The sequence below is a fragment of the Phocoena sinus genome, chromosome 7 (genome assembly GCF_008692025.1).
Source record: "Phocoena sinus isolate mPhoSin1 chromosome 7, mPhoSin1.pri, whole genome shotgun sequence".
Taxonomy (NCBI): Eukaryota; Metazoa; Chordata; class Mammalia; order Artiodactyla; family Phocoenidae; genus Phocoena; species Phocoena sinus.
Window position 1 is genome coordinate 32,754,547 of NC_045769.1, and position 25,496 is coordinate 32,780,042.

At 40.7% G+C, this 25,496-nt stretch overlaps 1 protein-coding gene across 16 annotated transcripts in view; it reads right to left on the bottom strand.

Moving 5' to 3' along the window:
- The window catches only part of ABI2 (abl interactor 2), a 101,687-nt gene extending 76,504 nt beyond the window's left edge, over window positions 1-25,183 (bottom strand). For 14 of the 16 annotated variants that reach the window (XR_004350707.1, XM_032637318.1, XM_032637327.1 and 11 more), the window contains exon 1: window positions 24,823-25,148. Coding sequence is in view for 14 of the 16 variants with exons in the window: in XM_032637318.1 (XP_032493209.1) it covers window positions 24,823-24,939 (117 nt within the window). In the remaining 2 variants the exon portion in view is untranslated. Of the gene's footprint in view, window positions 1-24,063; window positions 24,093-24,822 lie in introns of those variants that run through there. The other 2 variants (XM_032637320.1, XM_032637322.1) reach the window with 2 other exon arrangements.
- Between the last annotated feature and the right edge of the window lie 313 nt (window positions 25,184-25,496).

The following is a 25,496-nucleotide window of genomic DNA, read 5'->3' on the forward strand; positions in this document are numbered from 1 at the left end:
AATCTGAGAATCCATCCCTGGGGCATGCCAACATTTCAAGGAACGGCTCTCCTAAAGAGAAGCCAGCAAAGGGAGAACAAAGGAGCAGCCAGTGAGGTAGAAGGAAAGCCTGGGGAATGTGTAATCACGGACTTAAGAGAGGAAAATATTCAGGGGAATGTTTTCCTTCAGCTGAGTTGAAAGCTGCTGAGCAAAAAAACAAGATGAGAACAAAGACATGGATCCAACATGGTGCTCATCAATTACCTTGACAAGTGACACCTCAGGGGACAGACTATCAGATGCAGGAAGAACTAAGTTTGAGTACCTCAAACCAGAGGACAGATCAACATGGACTCCTGTCCTCAGAGGAATATGGATGATCTTCCCCCAGGCGGATCATTTGTGCTTGCCTTGGAAAGATGAGTCTGATGTGGATGCATAGATGTCTAGGGTGAGACAGGACGTACACAGTTTGCCCAGCCAAGGAACCACGGAATCAGGTCTCCTGGGAGGAGCAAAAACCAGGTGAAGCAGGGAGCACATGGCGGGGAGCTGTGGGTAATACAGCTTGAGCTTCAGTAGAATCTGGTCATGGGTATCTGGAGCTAGCTGGAGGCCCTGAATTCCTGCTCCGGCAGGAGGACCTGCCCTTGAGGAACATGGTGATGGTAATGGGACAGCCCAAGGAAGAAGAGGAGCTGAATGTGTTTATGTTGTGGGGCAGGGTCCGGGGAAGGGGGCCAGAGGGAGAAGAGGTGCCTGGAAGGAGGACCAGTCTGACAATCTCCTTCTTCCTTCAAGTGCCAATGCCGGCTCTCACCACCTGAGGACATCCTTCTGGAGCCTTTGCAAGGGCATAGTTTAGAGGTCCATCCTCCCCACTCCCATAAGGCCCATGCTGACTCTGGCACAAAAAAATGCTGCCCCTAGGGCAAACTGTTTCTAATTCTCACCTTAACAGGTCCTGTTGGTACAACTGCTTCATGATTTCTCTTTCATTCTGAAATCCTACAACACCCGACTTGTATTGAGTGTCTCCAGTACGCTAGATGACTAAGCACATACCAGCATGAGTACTGAGTGGAGGAGGTGGCGGGTGGCAGGCCTCTCCTGGGTGGAGAGGGTGGCCTTGTGGATTTCAGTCTGATGCTCCCACAGGTGTCGGTGGTTGAGTAACCTCCCTCACTCTTTATCCCACGTTCTCCGGGAATTCACCTCGTGAAACTGTCCTCTCTTCACTATACACTTGGGCCCAGCATGTCCATCCGGGGTGTTTTACGTTCCATTACCTTTTCCATGTTTGGGAGCTTTCATTCTACAGATTAAAAATATTTTTTTGAAATTAAAAAGAAAAAAAGAATTGAAGAAAGCACATATAGACAACTCTTTGTAAAATGTTTGGCCATACAGCAAATTAAAGAAATGGAATGAGCTAGAAGAGAATATAGTGTTAAAGAAAGGTTTATTTTAAGGTGGGAAATACCAGAGCAGTTTTACATGCTGAGATAAACAATCTAATGAGACAGGAAAGGTGGAAGAGGCAAAAGGGTTTAAGGAAAGGAACAAAATATTTGAGAAGGGGAGAGCTCAAATGGAGTGACTAGTCTTTGATTGGAGGAGAACAGTTCTTTTAGAAACTGTCGTCTTTGCAAAAAAGAAAAGGGAGAAAGTTGCTGCAGTTAAAAGGTTTATAGGGCTTCCCTGGTGGCACAGTGGTTGAGAGAGTCCGCCTGCCGATGCAGGGGACACAGGTTCGTGCCCCGGTCCAGGAAGATCCCACATGCCGTGGAGCGGCTAGGCCTGTGAGCCATGGCCGCTGAGCCTGCACGTCCAGAGCCTGTGCTCCGCAACGGGAGAGGCCACAACAGTGAGAGGCCTGTGTACCGCAAAAAAAAAAAAAAAAGGTTTATAGATTTTAATCTGGGAAGATGAAGATTTAGGCTAGTAGCTTTAATCTCTGAAGTATGAGGCAGGGCAATATATAAAAATGAAGAGGGCAGAGAGATTTGTGGATATAAAAAGAGAAGAAAAAAAAAAAGAAAGACATGAAGATAAGACATATTTATCTCAAGGCTTCCCTGGTGGCACAGTGGTTAAGAATCCACCTGCCAATGCAGGGGACACGGGTTCGAGCCCTGGTCCAGGAAGATCCCACATGCCGCGAAGCAACTAAGCCCGTGAGCCACAACTACAGAGCCTGTGCTCTAGAGCCCGCGTGCCACAACTACTGAGCCCGCGTGCCACAACTACTGAAGCCCACATGCCTAGAGTCTGTGCTCCGCAACCAGAGAAGCCACCACAATGAGAAGCTCACACACCGCAACAAAGAGTAGCCCCCGCTCACTGCAACTAGGGAAAGCCCGCACTCAGCGACGAAGACCTAATGCAGCCATAAATAAATAAATTAATTAATTTAAAAAAAAAAGACCATTCTCAATTCTATCTTACTAAAAAAAAAAAAGATATCTTTATCTCAGAAAAAACAGGGAGGATTAAACAACATGTATGCCAAGAATTTAGCACAGAACTTGGCACAATAGAAGAGCTCAATAAATGATAGACCTTTTTATGTTATCTGATCTCCAGATGTAGAAAATCTTTTAAATATAAAGCAATGGACAGGAAGGACAACTACGATCTCCAAAACTGCTATATTATAAAAGTTTTCAAATAATATAATAAAGCTTCAAAATATAAACAAGCAAATCAAAACCCTACACCCAACAGGGTAACAAACATGTAAATTTAAATACACAAATTTAAGACAGAAAATTTAAAACCAACTCTGTAAACGACAGTTATATTGAAAAGACGAGCCACAAACTGGTTTAAAATATCTACAAAACATATTTGATAAAGAACCAGCATCCAAACTACGCACGGAACTCTTAAAACTCAACAGTAAGAAAACAATCAAATTTTTTAATGGGCAAGAGATCTGAACAGATACCTCACCAAAGAAGATATACAGATGGCAAATAAGCATATGAAAAGATTCAACATTATATGTCATGAAGGAATTGCAAACTAAAACAAGATACCACTACACACCTATTAGAACAGCTAAAATCCAAAACACTGACAACACCAAATGCTGGAGAGGAAGTGGAAGGAGAACTCTCACTCATTGCTGGTGCGAATGCAGAATGGTACAGCCACTTTGGAAGACAGATTGGCAGTTTATTACAAAACTAAATACACTCTTACCATATGATGCAGTAACCATGCTCCTCAGTATTTACTCAAATGAGCTGAAAATTTATGTTTATACAAATTTTGCACAAGGATACTCTTATCATGTGATCCAGCACTTGGTATTTTCCTAAAAGAGCTGGAAACTTATGTCCACACAAAAACCTATATATAGATATTTATAGAAGCTTTATTCATAATTGCCAAAACTTAAAAGCAACCAAGATGTCCTTGAGTAGGTGAATGGAGAAATAAACAGTGGTACATCAAACAACTGAATACTATTTAGCACTAAAAAGAAATGAGCTATCAAGCCATGAAAAGACATGGAGGAATAATAAATGTATATTACTAAGTGAAAGAAGCCAATCTGAAAAGGCTACATACTGCATGAGTTTAACTATATGACATTCTGAAAAAGGCAAAATTATGGAGACAGGAAAAAAGATCAGTGGTTGCCAGGAGTTTGTGGAAAGGGACGGGAGGGATAAATAGGTGGAACCCAGGGGATTTTTAGGGCGGTGAAACTATTCTGTATAATACTGTAATGGTGGGTACATGTCACTATACATTTGTCAAAAATCATAGAATGTGAAACACCGAAAGCAAGCCCTAATGTAAACTACAGACTTTAGTTAATAATTACAATATTGGTTCAGCTTTGATAATGTACCACACTAGTGCAAGATGTTAATAAAAGGGGCAACTGGGCGTAGGGGTTTAGGGGTATATGAGAAGACTCTGTCTTCCATTTTTTCTGTAAAACTAAAACTGATCTAAAATAAAAGCCCTATAACCAACATTCTTATAAGACAGTTCTATCCCAGCTACCTTCTGTTCTACTTATTTAGCCCATAGAGGAAAAAAAAATCAGTATTTTTGCACCTCCAAACTCTAGAAGTACTAGGTCCTCCCAATACAGCTTTCTCTCTTTGCTCCATTCCAGTAGGATTTAACCTTCAGAATTTTCTCAAGAAAAGTCAGGCAGGGCTTCCCTGGTGGCGCAGTGGTTAAGAATCCACCTGCCAATGCAGGGGACACGGGTTCAAGCCCTGGTCTGGGAAGATCCCACATGCTGCAGAGCAACTAAGCCCGTGCGCCACAACTACCGAGCCTGCACTCTAGAGCCCGTGTGCCACAACTACTGAAGCCCACACGCCTACAGCCTGTGCTCCACAACGAGAGAAGCCACCGCAGTGAGAAGCCCACGCACCACAGCTAAGAGTAGAGCCTGCTCACTGCAACGAAGACCCAATGCAGCGAAAGGAAGAAAAGAAAAGTCAGGCAACAATTTTCATGCCTACTCCCATATCATGCCCAGTTCAGTCAGGATCTACTCAGATCTCGCTCCCTGTGCACAGCTCAAGCATTTCTACAGATTAGCAAACCTCAAACTGGGGATGAAATCTCAATCCTCCTTTTTAGTAGACAACCCCAATTTCTATGACTGATTTTCATAAACCTCTCCTGATATATGTGGATATGAGGGAGAAGCACAGCATTTCTACTACCCTCTTATAAGAAATCTTTATTCGTTTACATACACATATGTAAATGAATGGATATATATACCTATGTATATGTATATTAATGGATATACAGAGAATAAGGGGGTGAAAAGCAGTCTCATCTCTCAGCAGGTCCTATAAGAGTAACATAACAGCCTTTATTAAAATACAGAGGTAATTGTTAAACATTGTCCTCAATTTTGGAGCCTGAACTATAACACCAAGACAACAAAATAAAGTCTCATTTAATATCCTCTTACACAAATAATTAGAAACCATATAAATGTCCAACAACAGGGAAAGAGTTACATAAATTTGGCACAACTATATCATAAGATATTTAGTATTAAAAACTGTTTATGGGGCTTCCCTGGTGGCGCAGTCGTTGAGAGTCCGCCTGCCGATGCAGGGGACACGGGTTCGTGTCCCACTCCGGGAGGATCCCACATGCCGCGGAGCGGCTGGGCCCGTGAGCCATGGCCGCTGAGCCTGCACGTCTGGAGCCTGTGCTCCGCAACGGGAGAGGCCACAACAGTGAGAGGCCCGCGTACCGCAAAAAAACAAAAAAAAAACTGTTTACGGGACTTCCCTGGTGGCACAGTGGTTAAGAATCCACCTGCCAATGCAGAGGACACGGGTTTGATCCCTGGTCCGGGAAGATCCCACATGCTGTGGAGCAACTAAGCCCGTGCACCACAACTACTGATCCTGCGCACCACAACTACTGAAGCCCACCCGCCGGAGAGCCTGCGCGCCCCAACTACTGAGCCCATGCACCTCAACTACTGAAGCCTATGTACTCTAGGGCCCACGTGCCACAACTTCTGAGCCCGTGTGCTGCAACTACTGAAGCCCACGTGCCTAGTGACCATGCTCCACAACAAGAGAAGTCACTGCAATGAGAAGCCTGCACACTGCATCCAAGAGTAGCCCCTGCTTGCCGCAACCAGAGAAAGCCTGCGTGCAGCAACAAAGACCCAACACAGCCAAACAAAAACAAAAACACAACAGGCTCTGCCTTTCTGTTTGCTTTAGAGTTTTCATTCTGTTTTCCTTTATAGTCATCTTCTACACTGTCTCCTGGCCAAAACAAACGAACAAAAAATAACTCAGTACAGGAAAGCAGTATTAAAGATAGTATTATCTCCTTCTTGTTCAGCATCTATTACTGTTTTTTCTGGTTAAAGAATTCCACATTCATGTGGCAAATTCAGTTCGTGGCAGTTGACTCCCATTCTCCCTCCACCTTACCCATGCCACAGGTATGGACACAAGACCCAAGCTTACCTAAAGTACACCAATCCTTCGGACACTGTCTGATTTAGAGGACACTGATTCAAGTTAAGCCAGTAAGAGTCTTCTCTGGAACTTCTCTAACAGTTTGGAAAATATTAGTTAGCAAAGGTTGCTGTGGTGGCCACAGAGACACATGTTCTGACCTCCCTTCAAGAGACCATGCTTTAGGGAGCCCAGGTGACTGACAGTCACCAGCTGCACCTTTAGAGATGGTGCTTATGCTGAGCCATACTTCTCCTAAGAAATGTATTATTCCTGAATAACAAAGTATAGATCACACTTGAAAGTAATTACCCTGATTTTGGTCCTTCCTGGTTTCATACATGATATCAGCAACAAGAGGCAAAAGAGACTAACAAGGATCCTATTTAATCCCTGTGTTGGGTCAACATTTTCAACTCAGAAGTATCTTGATCTTGGAGTCATACCCTTAAATGCTGGCCCAGTCTCTAGTTTGCCAAGCAAACTTCCTTTTCTGCATGGTGGGCTCATCATCTGTTGCTTCTTACCTAGCCCATATAATGAACCCAATTCTACTAATCCCCAGGCAATTTGTTATTCTGAATCAGCTCATCCCTAGTATCTAAATTCTCCTTTATACTCCTCTTGCTGAACTGCTACTTTGGCCTGTCCATACCTCTCTGTGCTTTCCATCTCTGTCCTCCATCACCTACAGTGTTCTAATTCTTCTCCTCTCACATCTGCAGCTCCTCAACTGTCCTAACCTAAAAATAACTAAATTTGTTTCCCCTCATCATATCCCACTTCCCCTTTCCAGCTTCTCAAAACTCTAAGTGAAAAAATCCTCTCCACCCAAAACTGCACCTTGTGTTTAAAGCATTCTTTATCTTCTTACAAATCAGAACCTTTGTCATTCATGACTTTACATGGCAATACAAACCATTTTTAAATCATTTAAAAGTTTTCTTAAAATCCTAACACAAGATATAGCAACTGAATAGAAAACTTACAAGTGTCTTAAGTGTAAAATCGCTTCAATTTCTAAATACCTAAATCTATATGTACCAGTACATGTACTGTATATGTATAGAGAGTGTCAGTATATATAAATATACTACATATTCTATATTAAGAATATAAGCGGGCTTCCCTGGTGGCACAGTGGTTGAAAGTCCACCTGCCGATGCAGGGGACACGGGTTCGTGCCCCGGTCCGGGAAGATCCCACATGCCGCGGAGCGGCTGGGCCTGTGGGCCATGGCCGCTGAGCCTGCGCGTCCGGAGCCTGTGCTCCGCAACGGGAGAGGCCACAACAGTGAGAGGCCCGCATACCGCAAAAAAAAAAAAAAAAAAAAAAAGAATATCAGCTATATACTGTTCTAACTTAACAGATGAAAAAGGTTAATTCTTTCAGATCAAGCAAGGTATGAATTTGGGATCTCTGTGTAAATTCTACAAATGAGAGAAACTATAGGTGGAATTCTCTAAAATTTTTCAGTGGGTAGAGGCTTAAAAGACCCAAAGTATCAATAGGTAGATGCCTATCCATGCCCACCCTATCCCCACACACACCACTTCTCCACACACAGAGCCAGAAAAAAGAACAGGCAAGGACTTAGATCAGAAACAACGCTCCCTATGATTTGTAAGTTATCATGTAGCAATTATAAATGATGTAAGCCTGCTATTAAGAACCTTCCCGGGCTTCCCTGGTGGCGCAGTGGTTGAGAGTCCGCCTGCCAATGCAGGGCACACGGGTTCGTGCCCCGCTCCGGGAAGATCCCACGTGCCGCGGAGCGGCTGGGCCCGTGAGCCATGGCCGCTGAGCCTGCGCATCCGGAGCCTGTGCTCCGCAGCGGGAGGGGCCGCAACAGTGAGAGGCCCGCGTACCGCCAAAAAAAAAAAAAAAAAAAAAAAAAAAAAAAAAAAAAAAAAAGAACCTTCCCAAGAGGGTTTTCTATCTCGAAATGTGATCTGGAGACATTTTTACTGATAAAATTAAGATGTCATTCATAGGAAGTCAAGTGAAAATGTAATCAGTGAAAATTCATCTATCTGCTTGGGAAATAGAAGAAAAGTTCATATGGGATGGAGAGAACTATAAAGACACATGTAAAAGACTGAAAAATTGTATTTAACGTGTCATAGCTGATCACATTTTTAGCTAACATTCCCTCCATCTTTATTAAAAAGAGAAAAGAAACTTCTCTCCACCTCATACCCTGGGTGTGACCTACACTAGGCCAATTCTAATACTTTTGCCCATTCTAGGCCACAGTGATTTTCTTCCAGAGAAATACAGATACATCTCTGGATTTTTTCCAACTGATTCTGGAAGAGAGAACTTTCCTTTCCTCTTAGATGTATGAGGTCTGAAACATATGTAAGGCTATCTCACAGGACACGGAGTATGCCTATCTGAAAGGACAAAGCCAACATGCAGAAAGAAACAGAAATGAGAGAGTTTGAGTTCTTGATGCCAGCCATTCCTACTTTTTCACATGGCTTGGTTAGTAACTAATACATTCACATTTTTGTTATTTGTGATTGGGCAGGAGGAGGTGCTGACTGAAGAGGAACTGACCACCACACTCAAGGTACGGTGCACGCCTGCTGAGGAGTTCAGAGAGTTTAAAGACCAGGATGGATGGGGAGATGATAAAAGGGAAGAGGACAGGGCTTCCCTGGTAGCGCAGTGGTTGAGAGTCTGCCTGCCGATGCAGGGGGACGCGGGTTCGTGCCCCAGTCTGGGAAGATCCCACATGCCGCAGAGCGGCTGGGCCCGTGAGCCATGGCCGCTGAGCCTGCGCGTCCGGAGCCTGTGCTCCGCAACGGGAGAGGCCACAGCAGTGAGGGGCCCACGTACCGCAAAAAAAAAAAAAAAAGGGAAGAGGACAGCCTGACAATCACAAGTGTCACTAAACTCAAACCATCATGGAGACAGCTTCTTGGGGACAGTTTTGCTGACCCTGCAAACCTATGCCACAGACTTAAAAACTGAACAAGATTTATTCAGTAATAAGGAAGTCTACGCCAAACCCAGCTAGAAGAAACAGAATGCTTCACGGGTTTCTTATGATCAGAAGATGATCTTACACCAATTGTTGGAACTGACAAGTTAGCAAGGTTCCCTGTTGCCTGAAGGAGCATCATTATGGAAAAGAACATTATTCTAAGCTGATATTCACTGATGCTTGAAAAGGAAAATATGGACCTTTTGCTTTGCTTTTCGTATTAAACACCAAGAGGAAAAGTTAAAAAAAGTTTTTTCAAATTGAGTTTCTGTCACTTGAAGCCAACGAATCCTAAAACACTTAAAAGTGTTACTTTTAATAGCTTAATATATACTGGCTTCAGCTCTCAGTAACACGGCATCTTTAAAATAGTTGTTATGTCATCTACCTAGACAACCTATGTATATGCTAACTGGAAACAACTGAGGCAGATAAACTTGATATTCACCTCCACCCCTAAAGTATCAGTGGAGAGAAAAAGAAGTTTACTTTAGAAATAAAACAAAAGATCACAGACTAATCTTTTCGAGATTCAAAAAATAAAGTTATTTGCTGAGATTGTGGTTGGCTATTTCAGGAAAACCTATCACTAAAGCCAAAGTGAGGTTTCTAGAAAATGATGAGGATAACAGAAAAGATAGGGCATTTGGGTTCTTATTCTAGCTCTGCTACTATCTTACCAGGTCATAAATAACTCACTTATACTCTCAAGAAATCACTTACTACTTGTTACATTGGAAAGTCTAGACTATTACATCATTTTCAGCTATAAAATACCATGATTCTTTTCTGGAATTTGGAAGTAGGTCATTTTAGATTCAACTATACATGCTTATCTAAAAAGTGACAGATCACAAGTTTTATGATAGTATCTATTTTAGGTTAGGAAAAAAATAAGTCTGGTAAATTTGACATCAAATTTGTTTTAAAACAGACAAAAGTTTTAAAACACTTTCCTTATTACTTAAAGATGCTCTCCTTTACTCAGTTGCCTTTTTAAACACATTTCAAGTATGGGAGAAAATATTTGCAAATACATGACTGATAAGGAGTTAATATCCAAAATATATGAACAGCTCATACAACTCAGTATTGAAAAAACCCAATTAAAAATGGGCGGAAGACCTGAATAGACATTTTTCCAAAGAAGATATACAAATGGTCAACAGACACATGAAAACAACATCACCAATCATTCACAGAAATGCAAATCAATACCACAATGAGATATCACCTCACATCTGTCAGAATGGCTATCATCCAAAAAACGAAAAAAAAAAAAAGACTACAAATAACAAATGCTGGCAAGGATGTGGAGAAAAGAGAATCTTGTACACTATTAGGAGGAATGTAAATTGGTACAGCCACTGTGAAAAACAGTAAAGAGACATTTTAAAAGAATATAAAACCACAAAAAAGGGAAAACAATTTTAGAAACTCAATGCAAGAGGTCCAAATCTGACTAATAAAAACACAAAAAAAGAATACACAGCAGAAACATCACACAATTTTTCAGAGTTAAAGAATATAAGACTCCACTAAATGTACTCATCAAATACTTAGTACAACTGATGGAAAAAGACCAATAGCAAAAAACATCATCATGAGGAATAAATGATCCTACAAGCCTCCAGACAGGGAGAGAAAAAATATATATATACAAAAAAAATCATCAGGAAGCAAAATGGCACCTGACTTCTCAAAAGCAACACCAAAAGCTAATAGAAAATGTAGAAATAGAAGAATGTCTTTACAATCTGAGAGAAAATTATTTCCAACCTATAATTCCTTACCAATCAAACCATCAATCTAGTGAAAGTTGAATAAGATTTTCAGCACACTTTTTTTTTTTAAACTTTCCATGTACCGTTTCTCAGGAAGCACTGGAGGATGTACATCCTCAAAACAGAAAGGCAAGAAAGCAGGAAGCATGGAATCCAGAAAATAGAATCTACATCAAAGAGGCAAAGGAAAATCAAAGACCAATGGCAAAGAAAATTTCTGAGATGACGGCTGGGTTAATAATTCATATAATCCATATTGGAGAAGAAGGGCCAAGGGCTCCAAGAAATATGCTTCCTGGGGGAGGAAATAAAACTGATATTGGGAGGCAATTCTCCGCGGTTCTTCTGCATTTTGTACATTGAGGTGAGCAGAGGCACTGATGGCCTTTGTTTCACTATCTTTTCAAGTATGTTTGTACAGAAAACAGTCTTAGAAGATAAAGAGTATCTCCCTCTGGAGCAACGGGCAGGTATTTTTACTGACCTACATAAAAGATTCAGGTTCCCTAAATTCAGGGTTCCTCCCAATAATGCAACCCACTGCATGTGCAGATATCACCTGGCCTTCCTCATGTCACACTGAGATCAGGGGTTTTAGGAATAATGATACTCTGGCTAATGTTATTGCTGTGAGTAATAAAGTCTTATGTCTCTGACACAGGAGTCTCATGTCTTCTGCCACAGCAACCATAAAACTGTGGCTAGCTAGCCTGTTAGGTCGAAAACAGGGTTAAATTTCAGACCCTTCACAGTTTTTGACAACTGATAGATCACTAATATGCTTTAATATATTGAGATAAGATTTATACATCCAGAGGAAAGTTTAGAGATGAAACAGAGATAGATACGTAAGTAATTAAGCCTTCGAAGAAGTGAGGTAATTATTAGCCCCAAGGAAAAGAAAAAATTTGCTTAGGAAAGGAAATAAAATCACCAGTCCACTGTATGATTCAGCTGTGAATATTTACATAGATATAATGGACACAATAAATCCAAAGTGCTAGAAGTTATGTTGAAAAGATGGGAAAAAGTATAGGAAAGGGGAGTCACCATTTCTCATAGCAGAATTATCTAAAACTTTAAAAATAGCAACATGAACATGGACACGTGGAGGTAAAAATCAGAAGAAACATAAAAGTTGAAAGAGTCTCCAGACAGAGGGAAATCAGAAGTAAAGGGGGTACTCTTTTTTTGGGGGGGGAGGGGTGAGGGTGTAGACATTGAATAGAATTGTAACGTTGGAAATAATCAAATCTGTGTAATTCAATATGGCAGTCACTAGGCACATGTGGCTATTGAGCACTTGAAAGGTAGGTAGTAGAAATGTAAAATTTAAATTGAATTTCAATTAATTTAAATTTCAGTAACATATAAGGTCAATATACAAAGTCAATTGTATATATAGTAATAAACAATCCAAAAATGAAATTAAGAAATCAACTCCATTTACAATAGGATCCAAAAGAATAAAATACTTAGAAATCATTTTAAAATTAGAAGTATAAGACTTAGACACTGAAAACTACAAAACATTATTAAAATAAATTAAAGAACTAATTAAGTGGAAAGCCATCCCATGTTCATTGATCAGAAGACTTAATGTAATTAAGATGGCTCCCCAAGTTTATCTACAGATTCAATACAATCCCAGTCAAAATCCCAGCAGCCTTTTTGGCAGAAATTAACAAGGCATCCAAAAATTCATGTGGAAATTCAAGGGATGCAGAGTAGCTGAAATAATCTTGAAAAAGAACAAAGTTGGGGGACTTCCCTTGTGGTCCAGTGGTTAAGAATCCGCCTTCCAATGCAGGGAACACGGGTCCAATCCCTGGTGGAGGAACTAAGCCTGCGCACCGCAACTACTGAACCCGCGCACCACAACTAGAGAGCCCACGTGCCACAACTAGAAAGAAGCCTGCGTGCTGCAACAAAGAGCCTGCATGCCACAACTAAAACCCAACACAGCCAAAAAATAAATAAATAAATATATATATATATATTTTTTAAAAAAGGACAAAGTTGGAGGACATATACATCAAAATTTCAGAACTACAAAAGTACAATAATCAAGACTGTGGTACTGGGGTAAGGATACACATGGATAAATGGATTAGAACTAAGAGTCCAGAAACAAAATAATGTCTTTATGGGAAATTCATTTTCAAGAAAGGTGCCAAGATAATTCAATGGGGAAAGAAAAATCTTTTCAACAATCAATGCTGAGATGAATAAATGCACATGCAAAGGAATAAATATGGGCCCTCTACCTCACAACATATCAAAAATTAACTCAAGGGAATTCCCTGGTGGCGCAGTGGTTGAGAGTCCGCCTGCCGATGCAGGGGACACGGGTTCGTGCCCCGGTGCGGGAAGATCCCACGTGCCGCGGAGCGGCTGGGCCCGTGAGCCACGGCCGTTGAGCCTGCGCGTCCGGAGCCTGTACTCCGCAACGGGAGAGGCCACAACAGTGAGAGGCCCGCGTACCGCAAAAAAAAAAAAAAAAAAAAAAAAAAAAAAAAAAAAAAAAATTAACTCAAAACAGATAAAAGGGGCTTCCCTGGTGGCGCAGTGGTTGAGAGTCTGCCTGCCGACGCAGGGGACACGGGTTCGTGCCCTGGTCCGGGAAGATCCCACATGCTGCGGAGCGGCTGGGCCCGTGAGCCATGGCCGCTGGGCCTGCGCATCCGGAGCCTGTGCTCCGCAATGGGAGAGGCCACAACAGTGAGAGGCCTGCGTATCGCAAAAAAAAAAAAAAAAAAAAAAAAAACAGATAAAAGATCTAAATGTAAGAGTTAAAACTATGACTCCTAGGAGGAAACACAGGAGTAAATCTTTGTGACCTTGGATTAGGTGATAGTTTCTTAGATATAATACCAAAAGCACAGAGAAAAAGAAAAAATATATATGTTGGACTTCATTAAAATTAAAAACTTGTGCATCAAAGGACACCATCAAGAAAATAAAAAGAAAACCCACAGATGGAAGACAATACTGTCATCCCTCAGGATCTTTGGGGGACTGGTTCCAGACTCCCTGCAGATACCAAAATCCACCACTGCTCAAGTCCTTTATATAAAATGGCATATCCATTTTATATAACCTCAGTATCCATGGGTTATGCATCCTCGGATTCTGTATCCTCAGGTTCTACCAATTTGATCTGCAGTTCGTTGAATCCACAGATGCGGACCCGTTGATGGTGGGTGACTGTATTTGCAAATCAAATATCTGATAAGGGACCTGTATCCAAAATATATGAAGAATTTTTACAATTAGAAAATGAAAAGACAAACAGTCCAATTTTTAAATGTGCAAAGGATTTGAATAGACATTTCTCCAAAGAAGATATACCAATGGTCGATAAACACATGAAAGGATACTCAACATCATTAGTTGTTAGGAAAATGCGTATCAAAACAACAAAAAAGCCATGACACACCCACTAAGACGGCTGTAAGCAAAAAGTCAGTCAATAACAAGTATTGATGAGGATGTGGAGAAACTAGAACTCTTGTACAATGCTAGTGGGAATGTAAAATGGTATAACCAGCTTGGACAACAATCTCACAGTTCCACAAATAGTTAAATATAGTTGCCATGACCTGACAATTCCATTCTTAGGTATATACCCAAGAGAAAGAAAAAATATATGCCTACATAAAAACGTATACATGAATGTTTATAACGTTACATGTTAATATATGTTCTGGTAGCATTATTCATAATAGCCAAAATGTGGAAACAACTCAAAAATCCATCAACTGAGGAATGGATAAAAAAAGTGTAGTATAGCCATTCAGCTATAAAAAGGAATGAAGCACTGATACATAATACAACGCGGATGAACCTTGAAAACATGCTAAGTGAAAAAAATCTAGACATAAAAGGCCACATAGCATATGATTCCATTTCTATGAAATGTCCAGAACAAACAAAAAACCCCAAAAAACTATACTAGTAGTTGCCTAGATATAGGCAGCTGGGAGGATAAGAGGTGGTAACTCAGTGGTATGGGGTTTTTTTTTGAGGTAATGAAAATGTTCTAAAAATTAACTGTACTTATGATTGCATATATCTGTGAAGATACTAAAAACTCCTGAATTATACACTTTAAATGGGTACTTAAATGGTATGTGAATTATATCTCTATAAAACTGTTATTTTAAAAAAAGACAAAATGATATACTGACATTACAATATAGTGAACCTTGAAAACATTATATTAAAGAACGCAGACACAAAAAATCACATATGATTCCATTTATATGAAGTGTCCAGAATAGGCAAATTCATAAAGACAAAAAGATTAATGGTTGCCAGGAGGCAGAGGGAGAGGGGGATGGGGAAATGACGGATAAAGGGTACAGGCTTCTTTCTGAAGTGATGAATATGTTCTGGAATCAGATAGTGGTGACGGTTGCACAATCTTGTGAATACAATAAAAACCCACTAAACTGTACACTTTAAATAGGTGAATTTTACAGTATGTGAAATATATCTCAATTCAAAAAATTTACATGGCCACAAATGGCTATTGTACTAGACAGCACAGCCATAGAGGGTGCCTAAATTCAAAGCAGCCTTCGATTAGCAAGAAACAGACTTCTGTTTTCAGCCATTTGAGAAGTAGGGACTGGGAAGAGAGCAGGAACAGACAAATTTAAGACTAGCAAAGAAGTGCTAAACATTTGGACTATAACTGCTTAAAACTTTTGAATATAAATTCAGATGAAAGTTCAAAAGCTATAACCCAGGGATGGATGACTTCAAAACAGTGTTTAACCTCTATGGGCATAAGCTTCTGAGTTTATAAAAAGAAAATTAACTACAAGAGCATTTCCCAGACTGTGCTGTAGGTCTTATTAATAGCTACTGGGCATCCAAAAACAGTTTCGAGGACTACTACATTTTGTGAAATACTACATGTAGGTAACTTAAACAGGTTTCTTTACTGCAAGACTTCTCAGAACACTTGAAATGATATTGTGTTTTGTAGGTTCAAAAGGGGCACATTATGCAGTAACTACTTTACAACAAATATTTTTACATATTACACAATTCTGGTTTGGGAAATACTGAACTATATGAGTTATAACGGTTCCACCAGCTTCAGAGCTATATGAGTTCGATCCCTGGCCCGGGAATATCCCACATGCCACAGAGCAACTAAGCCCATGCGCCACAACTACTGAGCCTGTGCTCTAGAGCCCACGTGCCACAACTACTGAAGCCTGTGTGCCTAGAGCCCATGCTCTGCAACGAGAGAAGCCACGACAATGAAAAGCCCGCACACCGCAACGAAGAGTAGACCCCGCTTGCTGCAACTAGAGAAAGCCTGCACACAGCAACAAAGACCCAACACAGCTAAAAATAAAAACAAATGAATAAACTTATAAAAACAAAAACAAAAACCTATGGGAAACTGCAAAAGCAGTTCTGAGAGAAGTTTCTAGCAATACAACCCTACCTCAAGAAACAAGAAAAATCTCATAAAAACAATCTAACCTTACACCTAAACTAGAGAAAGAAGAACAAACAAAAACCAAAGTTAGTAGAAGGAAAGATATCATAAAGGTCAGAGCAGACATAAATGAAATAGAAACAAAGAAAATAATAGCAAAGATCAATAAAACTAAAAGCTGGTTCTTTGAGAAGATAAACAAAACTGACAAACCTTTAGCCAGACTCATCAAGAAAAAGAGGCAGAGGTCTCAAATCAATAAAATTAGAAATGAAAAAGGAGAAGTTACCACAGACACCGCAATAATACAAAGCATCCTAAGAGACTACTACAAGCAACTCTATGCCAATAAAATGGACAACCTGGAAAAAAAGGACAAATTCTTGGAAAGGTATAACCTTCCAAGACTGAACCAGGAAGAAATAGAAAATATAAACAGACCAATCACAAGTAATGAAATTGAAACTGTGATTAAAAATCTCCCAACAGGGCCTCCCTAGTGGCGCAGTGGTTGAGAGTCCGCCTGCCGATGCAGGGGACGCAGGTTCGTGCCCTGGTCCGGGAAGATCCCACATGCCATGGAGCGGCTGGGCCCATGAGCCACGGCCACTGAGCCTGCGCGTCCGGAGCCTGTGCTCCGCAGTGGGAGAGGCCGCAAGAGTGAGAGGCCGGCGTAACGCAAAAAAAAAAAAAAAAAAATCTCCCAACAAACAAAAGTCCAGGACCAGATGGCTTCTCAGGTGAATTCTATCAAACATTTAGAGAAGAGCTAATACCCATCCTTCCCAAACTCTTGCAAGAAACTGCAGAGGAAGGAACACTCCCAAACTCATTGTAGAAGGCCACCATCACCTTGACACCAAAAGCAAAGATACTACAAAAAAACAAAATTACATACCAATATCACTGATGAATATACATACAAAAATCCTCAAGAAAATACTAGCAAACAGAATCCAACAACATATTAAAAGTATCAGACACCATGATCAAGTGGGATTTATCCCAGGAATGCAAGGATTCTTCAATAGATGCAAATCAATGAATGGGATACACCATATTAACAAACTGAAGAAGAAAAACCATATGATCATCTCAATAGATGCAGATAAGGCTTTTGACAAAATTCAACACCCATTTATGATAAAAACTCTCCAGAAAGTGGGCATAGAGGGAAACTACCTCAACATAATAAAGGCCATATACAACAAATCCACAGCAAACATCATTCTCAATGGTGAAAAAGTGAAAGCATTTCCTCTAAGATCAGGAACAAGACAAGGATGGCCACTCTCACCACTATTATTCAACACAGTTTTGGAAGTCCTAGCCATGGCAATCAGAGAAGAAAAAGAAATAAAAGGAATCCAAACTGGAAAAGAAGAAGTAAAACTGTCACTGTTTGCAGATGACATGATACTATACATAGAGAATCCTAAAAATGCCACCAGAAAACTACTAGAGCTAATCAATGAATCTGGTAAAGTTGCAGGATACAAAATTAATGCACAGAAATCTCTTGCATTCCTATACACTAACAACAAAAGATCAGAAGAGAAATTAAGGAAACAATCCCATTCACCACTGCAACAAAAAGAATAAAACACCTAGGAACAAACCTACTTAAGGAGACAAAGGATCTGTATGCAGAAAACTATAAGACACTGATGAAAGAGATCAAAGATGACACAAACAGATGGAGAGATATACAATGTTCTTGGATTTTAAAAATCAATACTGTGAAAATGACTATACTACCCCAAGCAATTTACAGATTCAGTGAAATCCCTATCAAGTTACCAGTGACATTTTTTACAGAACTAGAACAAGAAATCTTAAAATTGGTATGGAGACACAAAAGACCCTGGATAGCCAAAGCAATCTTGAGGGAAAGAAACGGAGCTGGAGGAATCAGACTCCCTGACTTCAGACTACACTGTAAAGCTACAGTAATCAAGACAATATGGTAGTGGCATAAAAACAGAAATATAGATCAACAGAACAGGAGAGAAAGCCCAGAGATATACCCACGCACCTATGGTCAACTAATCTATGACAAAGGAGGCAAGGATACACAATGGAGAAAAGACAGTCTCTTCAATAAGTGGTACTGGGAAAACTGGACAGTTACGTGTAAAAGAATGAAATTACAACACTCCCTAACACCATAAACAAAAATAAACTCAAAATGGATTAAAGATCTAAATGTAAGACCGGACACTATAAAACTCTTAGAGGAAAATATAGGAAGAAGACTCTTTGACATAAATCACAGCAAGATCCTTTTTGACCCACCTCCTAGAGTAATGGAAATAAAAACAAAAATAAACAAATGGGACCTGATGAAACTTAAAAGCTTTTGCACAGCAAAGGAAACCATAAAGAAGACGAAAAGACAACCCTCAGAATGGGGGAAAATATTTGCAAACAAATCAATGGACAAAGGATTAATCTCCAAAAATAATAAACAGCTCATGCAGCTCAATATTAAAAAAACAAACAACCCAACCAAAATATGGGCAGAAGACCTAAACAGACAGTTCTCCAAAGAAGACATACAGGTGGCCAAGAGGCACATGAAAAGATGCTCAACATCACTAATTATTAGAGAAATGTAAATCAAAACTACAAAGAGGGGCTTCCCTGGTGGCGCAGTGGTTGGGAGTCCGCCTGCCGATGCAGGGGACGCGGGTTCGTGCCCCGGTCCGAGAGGATCCCGCGTGCCGCGGAGCGGCTGGGCCCGTGGGCCATGGCCGCTGAGCCTGCATGTCCGGAGCCTGTGCTCCACAACGGGAGAGGCCACAGCAGTGAGAGACCCACGTACCGCAAAAAAAAAAAAAAAAAAAACTACAAAGAGGTAGCACCTCACACCAGTCAGAATGGCCATCATCACAAAATCTACGAACAACAAATGCTGGAGAGGGTGTGGAGAAAAGGGAATCCTCTTGCACTGTTGGTGGGAATGTAAATTGATAGAGCCACTATGGAGAACAGTATGGAAGGTCCTTAAAAAATTAAAAATGGAACTACCATACGACCCAGCAATCCCACTACTGGGTATATACCCAGAGAAAACCATAATTCAAAAAGACACATGCACCCCAATGTTCATTGTAGCACTATTTACAATAGCCAGGTCATGGAAGCAACCTAAATGCCCATTAACAGATGAATGGATAAAGAAGATGTGGTACATATATACAATGGAATATTACTCAGCCATAAAAAGGAATGAAATTGGGCCATTTGTAGAGATGTGCATGGACCTAGAGACTGTCATACAAAGTAAAGTTAAGTCAGAAAGGGAAAAATAAATATCATATATTAATGCATATATGTGGAATCTAGAAAAATGGTACAAATGAACCGGTTTGCAAGGCAAAAATGGAGACACAGATGTAGAGAACAAACATATGGACCCCAGGGGGGAATGTGGGGGGGTGGGGGGTAGGATGAACTGGGAGATTGGGATTGACATTTATACACTAATATGTATAAAACAGATAACTAATAAGAACCTGCTGCATTAAAAAAATAAAATTAAAAAAAAAAATTCTGATGTGTTAAATCACCTCCATCTACGGAAATTCAGTCTCCCTAATTCAGCCTGATGTTCACTTGCATGGTTCACTCCTCTCTGTGGAGGTAAAAGACAAAAGTTACAGGGAAGGATTCAAACATCAGTCCTCAAATTTCTACTTTCTCCTTCTTCATTCTAGGTACTTTTAACATTATTCTATTTGTGAGAACAAACAGAAGTTAAACACATAAATACAAACCTCCTTTCTGTATACTCTATGACCATCATAAAAAGCAAAGATTACCACCACTAAAAGTCTCTTTTTAAAGCAAGGTATAAAGGTAATATAGAACATGAACATAATATTTTTAAAATTTATGATACATAGATGTACATGTCAAAAAGATTTAAAAGTATAAATACCAGATGTATATTCAAAATGATTAGGCAATTTTAAGTTTGTTCCTTAATATTTATTTGTATTTTCTAATAATTTTTCAACAATAAGCATGCATTTTAATGGTTTTTATTAGGAATGTGCAATCTTTATATCATTTTAGTAACTACTTTTTAATGAAACTGACTAGTAAGCCATGATTCTGTTATGCCCTTATAAACCCTTCCTGCAATTTTTAATGAATTCTGAGAGTATCCTTGCTGATAATGAGAAAAAAGGAAAGCTATTAATGACATCTTTCCCATTATTCAAAAGAAAGATTTCAGAGAAAACATTAAGGTAAATTCTTTTTTTTTTAACATCTTTATTGGAGTATAATTGCTTTACAACGTTGTGTTAGTTTCTGCCGTATAACAAAGTGAATCAGCTATACGTATACATATACCCCCATATCCCCTCCCTCTTGCATCTCCCTCCCACCATCCCTATCCCACCCCTCTAGATAGTCAAAGAACCGAGGTGATCTCCCGGTGCTATGCAGCTGCTTCCCACTAGCTAGCTATTTTACATTTGGTAGTGTATATGTGTCCATGCCACTCTCACTTTGTCACAGCTTACCCTTCCCCCTCCCCACGTCCTCAAGTCCATTCTCTACGTCTGCGTCTTTATTCCTGCCCTGCCCCTAGGTTCTTCAGAACCTCTTTTTTTTTTTTTTAGATTCCATATATTATGCGTTAGCATTCGGTATTTGTTTTTCTCTGACTTACTTCACTCTGTACGACAGACTCTAGGTCCATCCACCTCACTACAAATAACTCAATTTCGTTTCTTTTTATGGCTGAGTAATATTCCATTGTATATATGTGCCACACCTTCTTTATCCATTTATCTGTCGACAGACACTTAGGTTGCTTCCATGGCCTGGCTATTGTAAATAGTGCTGCAGTCAACATTGTGGTACATGACTCTTTTTGAATTATGGTTTTCTCAGGGTATATGCCTAGTAGTGGGACTGCTGGGTCGTATGCTAGTTCTATTTTTAGTTTTTTAAGGACCCTCCATACTGTTCTCCATAGTGGCTGTATCAATTTACATTCCCACCAGCAGTGCAAGAGGGTTCCCTCTTCTCTACACCCTCTCCAGCATTTATCAAAACATTAAGGTAAATTCTTAATTTCTGTTCTTCTGAGCAAAGCCATTTTACTGGATGACTTTGTTCTTAATGCAAACAGTGGACAACGGGGTTTTACTATGTATCTATGTGAATTAACACTCACAAAAAGCAATAACTTTCTTTTATTTAAGAAAAGGAAAAATATAAATATGAATAAGTTGGCTTTTCAGACTTACTTTAGGAAAGTAACAAATATAATCTTACTTCATCCACCAAAGCATTAAAGCAACCCATGTTATTATAAAATTCTCCATTTGTAAATATGTAGATTCCAAGTTAATCAAAAATGTTTTAAAGTTTCTGGACACTTCCTAGATTAGGAATCAATGTTTATATTTATAAATGAAGAAAAAAAAAACACAGGTCTTACATTTATCTCCAAAAAGTCCTTTAACAATAACTTTAATCCTTTTTACAGGAAAGAAAATCAATGGGGGAAACAGGAAACTGTAGTTATCACTTTTTATCATCACATTTTAGAAAAAATATTTTGACTATCACTTTTTCTAGAGGTTGAAATAAAACAGAATCATCTAACTTTTTACTAAAGATGATTTTTAAATTTCTAATGTTAACTGCATTATTAACCTAGAAAAGTACTACTTACAACTCTGCTGTAGCTGTAGATTGTGTGTGTGTGTTAATACAGGTAATATCTGATCACTCCTAATGCCAGTAGATAACATTTCTGAAGGACATTTTCATGATAGAAATAATTTAAACACAGTATGTTTGTTTTCCGAAGGACAGCACACCATTTTCCTTCCTTTGCTCAATCTTCACACTAAATATAATCCACATTTAGAATATTCTTATTTACCTTATTTTTTTATATTCCAATGCATAAAACCAGCTATTTAAGGACACTGAGCAAAGAACCTTATCATTTGTTACTTATGATCAGTAGATTTGCCTTTTTCCTGCTTTACAGGCAAAAATTATATTTCCACAAAATAAAATGAGTGTTGGGTGAGTTAACTTGAGCTAATGGTTAGGACATGATGCTATAATAAGGCTAAATTGACCATTTGATCACCGATCCCACCAAATGACTTTCATCTATAGCAGGGTCACAGGCAGCATCGAAACTCCTGCTGGTCACCAAGAAGAGCCAGGCAAATGAGCAGCTGGGTCAGCACAAATCCACTATCACCATCTTCTTTTTATCAACTTTACCACAAACAAATCATGTAAGAGTTGTCATCTGGGGAGAGATCCCCAACAATATCCCCACTGGATCTTAACACAGATGATAATCTAAGAGGTAAAAGTGTAAAGTTTATTTTAGATGCTAAGTTGAAGAAATAAGATATTTTAAAACCCAAGTCCATTTCTATTAACCAGTATTTATACTTTGAATTTTAAAATACCATCCCATTAAATTCTGAGTCCCATTCCTAAGACAAATGATGGCAGTAACATTCTTCTCTCTTGAACTGGAATAAATGTATAAAATATATAAAAAGATGACAGTTGTCGATCCCTTTACTCTCAGCTTTATTAATTCAGGTACTTTTACCTTTATGTAACAACTGTAATATAAGAGGAACTATACCTTCAAATTACAATAAAAATTATCTTCCAAAGAGAGAGAAATCTGTTTCTTTCTTTTTTTTTTTTAATTTAGTGGTGATAACCGCAACCCAATCAGTTTTCCACCCTCAATTTCTCTTCTGACCTGTAACTCTTTCTCATAGTATGTTGCACAGGGGATTGTAATAACAACTTCAGTCCTTTTAATTTGCCTCTCCTAGAGACTGTGAATTCCCAGAGTGAGGACAGCATAGCTTCTTCCTTCTTCCCACCTGCAGCCCATTAAGAGTATAAACTGACACACTACATGGTATTCATTTGCTCACAGATCAGCCTCTCCTACTAACTACACTATGAGATTCTGTGGACACTAGGTATGAATCAACACTTGACACAGTGCCAGGCTATAGACTTTCAAACGTATTTAGTGAAAAATTGAGCATTTTAACCTTTGAATCTCTCCTACCACACTCAGTATCAGCAAAGCACCTGATGAAAATGGACAATTGTACTTTTTGTATGAATCTTTGACCCAAGTCACATTCTTTCTTTTCCTACTAGCCATACTTTCAACTGCCTCTTTGGAGGGAAAAGCCTTGGGTTATGTCTGATTTATTCTCCAATACAAATATTCCCTACAAGAAAATACAGAGTTCAGGATATGTCTAATCAAACAAAATCTCACAATACTATCCTTGATCAACCATGTGGTCCTTACAAAATTTATGAACCTGTAAATTTTAACACCTATTTTTTTTGGTTTAAACCAAGACTTGAGAATGCTTCCCAATACAGCCGATGTTAAGAAGGATGCCTGGAGCGATGGAGGTGGGAACAGGAAAAAAAGACCATAGTGAAGGAACAATTTAACTTATTTCTTCCATTTCCACCTTCATCCCAAAAGAATTTAAATAAGAAGGGAAAAAATGGAGGTAGAACCTGTGATTCAGAATAAGCTATAAAGAAAACAAAAGATACTGACTTTGCAAACTGTGCGTTTTAAACTATCCTTTCATATAATTTTTAAAGAGGAATTTTTTTTTTTAATCCAGTCTTTTGCTTCTTCCAGGAGCAGCTGGATTTCATCTCACCCAATATCCCCCGCCTCCATACACATACATACAGCGCTACCACTGAGTCCCTGTGCCAAACCAATCATCACAGGAAAAACTAAACCATGAGGATCATTTCCTAATTCTCTCTGAAAAATAATCCCCAATTTTTTCCCCAAAGACAAATTACCTATTCTAATGGGATTGAAGGGAGGTGGCGGGACGGAAGATTTCCTTATCATGCAGCTTCTCACTCTCTATAGGGAGAAAAATGGCATTAACTTCCAACAAGGGACAGCTTACTCTTATACTGTATCCCCAGTTAGAACCTAAAAACAAGCAAAAAAACAAAAACCGATCTTTTGATGCATTCAAATGAATAGAAAGCTGAGACAGTTTACTCTGCAGCAATATAACCCCTCAAAAATCCTCCAGAGCTTGGGGGATGGGGGTGACCCATCAATCCCCCCACACCCTTGCCATATGGGGGAGCAAGATTCTGTCAAATAGAAAATGCCACTCTCCGCCTCCTCCGCCATCCCGAAAATTGACTGGCACCGAGTGCGGAGGCGGCCGAGGGAAGAAGCGAGGAGGCGGGGGACACCACACACACACACACACACACACACACACACCACACCACACCACACCACACACCACACACCCACACACACCACACACCACACCCGCACCGAGGGCTGATTCATGGCTTTTTAAAATGTTTTAAAGCTACAATTTCCTCCAACCGGAGAATTCTCACCCATTCCCCAACCCCAGCTCCCACCATGCTCCTCCCCCCGCTACATGGGGGTCAGCTGGACTGTATCCCCGCTGCGGCGTCGACCCCACGCGCCCTACGCCCCCAGGCGCGCGGCCCCCGACCGGGGGTCCCCCACGAGCCCTCACCACCCCGAGGCCCGACGCGCCCAGACCGGGAGATGCGTCGCACCTGGATGTAGTTGTTCTCGCAGTAATCGGCCACCCGTTCCAGATTCGTGTAACTGTCGAAGAGGGCCCGGCGGCCCCCCGGGATTTCCTCCTCCAGCAGCATCTGCAGCTCCGCCATCTTCACATCCTCCTCCTCCTCATACAGACCGCAGAGGCAGTGGCGGCAGTAGCGCCAGGGAAACCCAAGACTGGGAGAGGAGGAGCGGCGGCGACGGCGGCAGCAACCGGGAGGAGCGAGAAACACTCCCCGCCAGCGACAGGGGAGGGGGCAGCAGGAACGGGGGCGGGGCGCGAGCCGACGGACTCTGAGGACGGTCACCGCGGCGACGGCCGGCACGGCGCGCGCACGCGCGCTCGCCTCCCTCCGCCTCCGGGAGCCCGAAAAAGATTCCCACCCTTGGTCGCGCCGTCCGCCCCTCCCCCACTTCCGGCGTCTCCTAGCGACCGCGGGAGTGGGGGCCGGGATGCGCGCGGGAGTAGCGCGCGCGGTTAACCCTTCGGCCGCCGCAGGTTGCGTGGCTGGAGAAGCGCCCCGGGTTGTCTTTGTTAGTCCGGCGTGAACGCCCACCCGGCTCCGCCGTCTTTTGGCCCGCGTCTTCAGCGACTCCCCTCGGTGTTATCCTCAACCTGGGGCCCAACCCCATGGTCATGGGCCTGAGGGATAACATCAGCCCA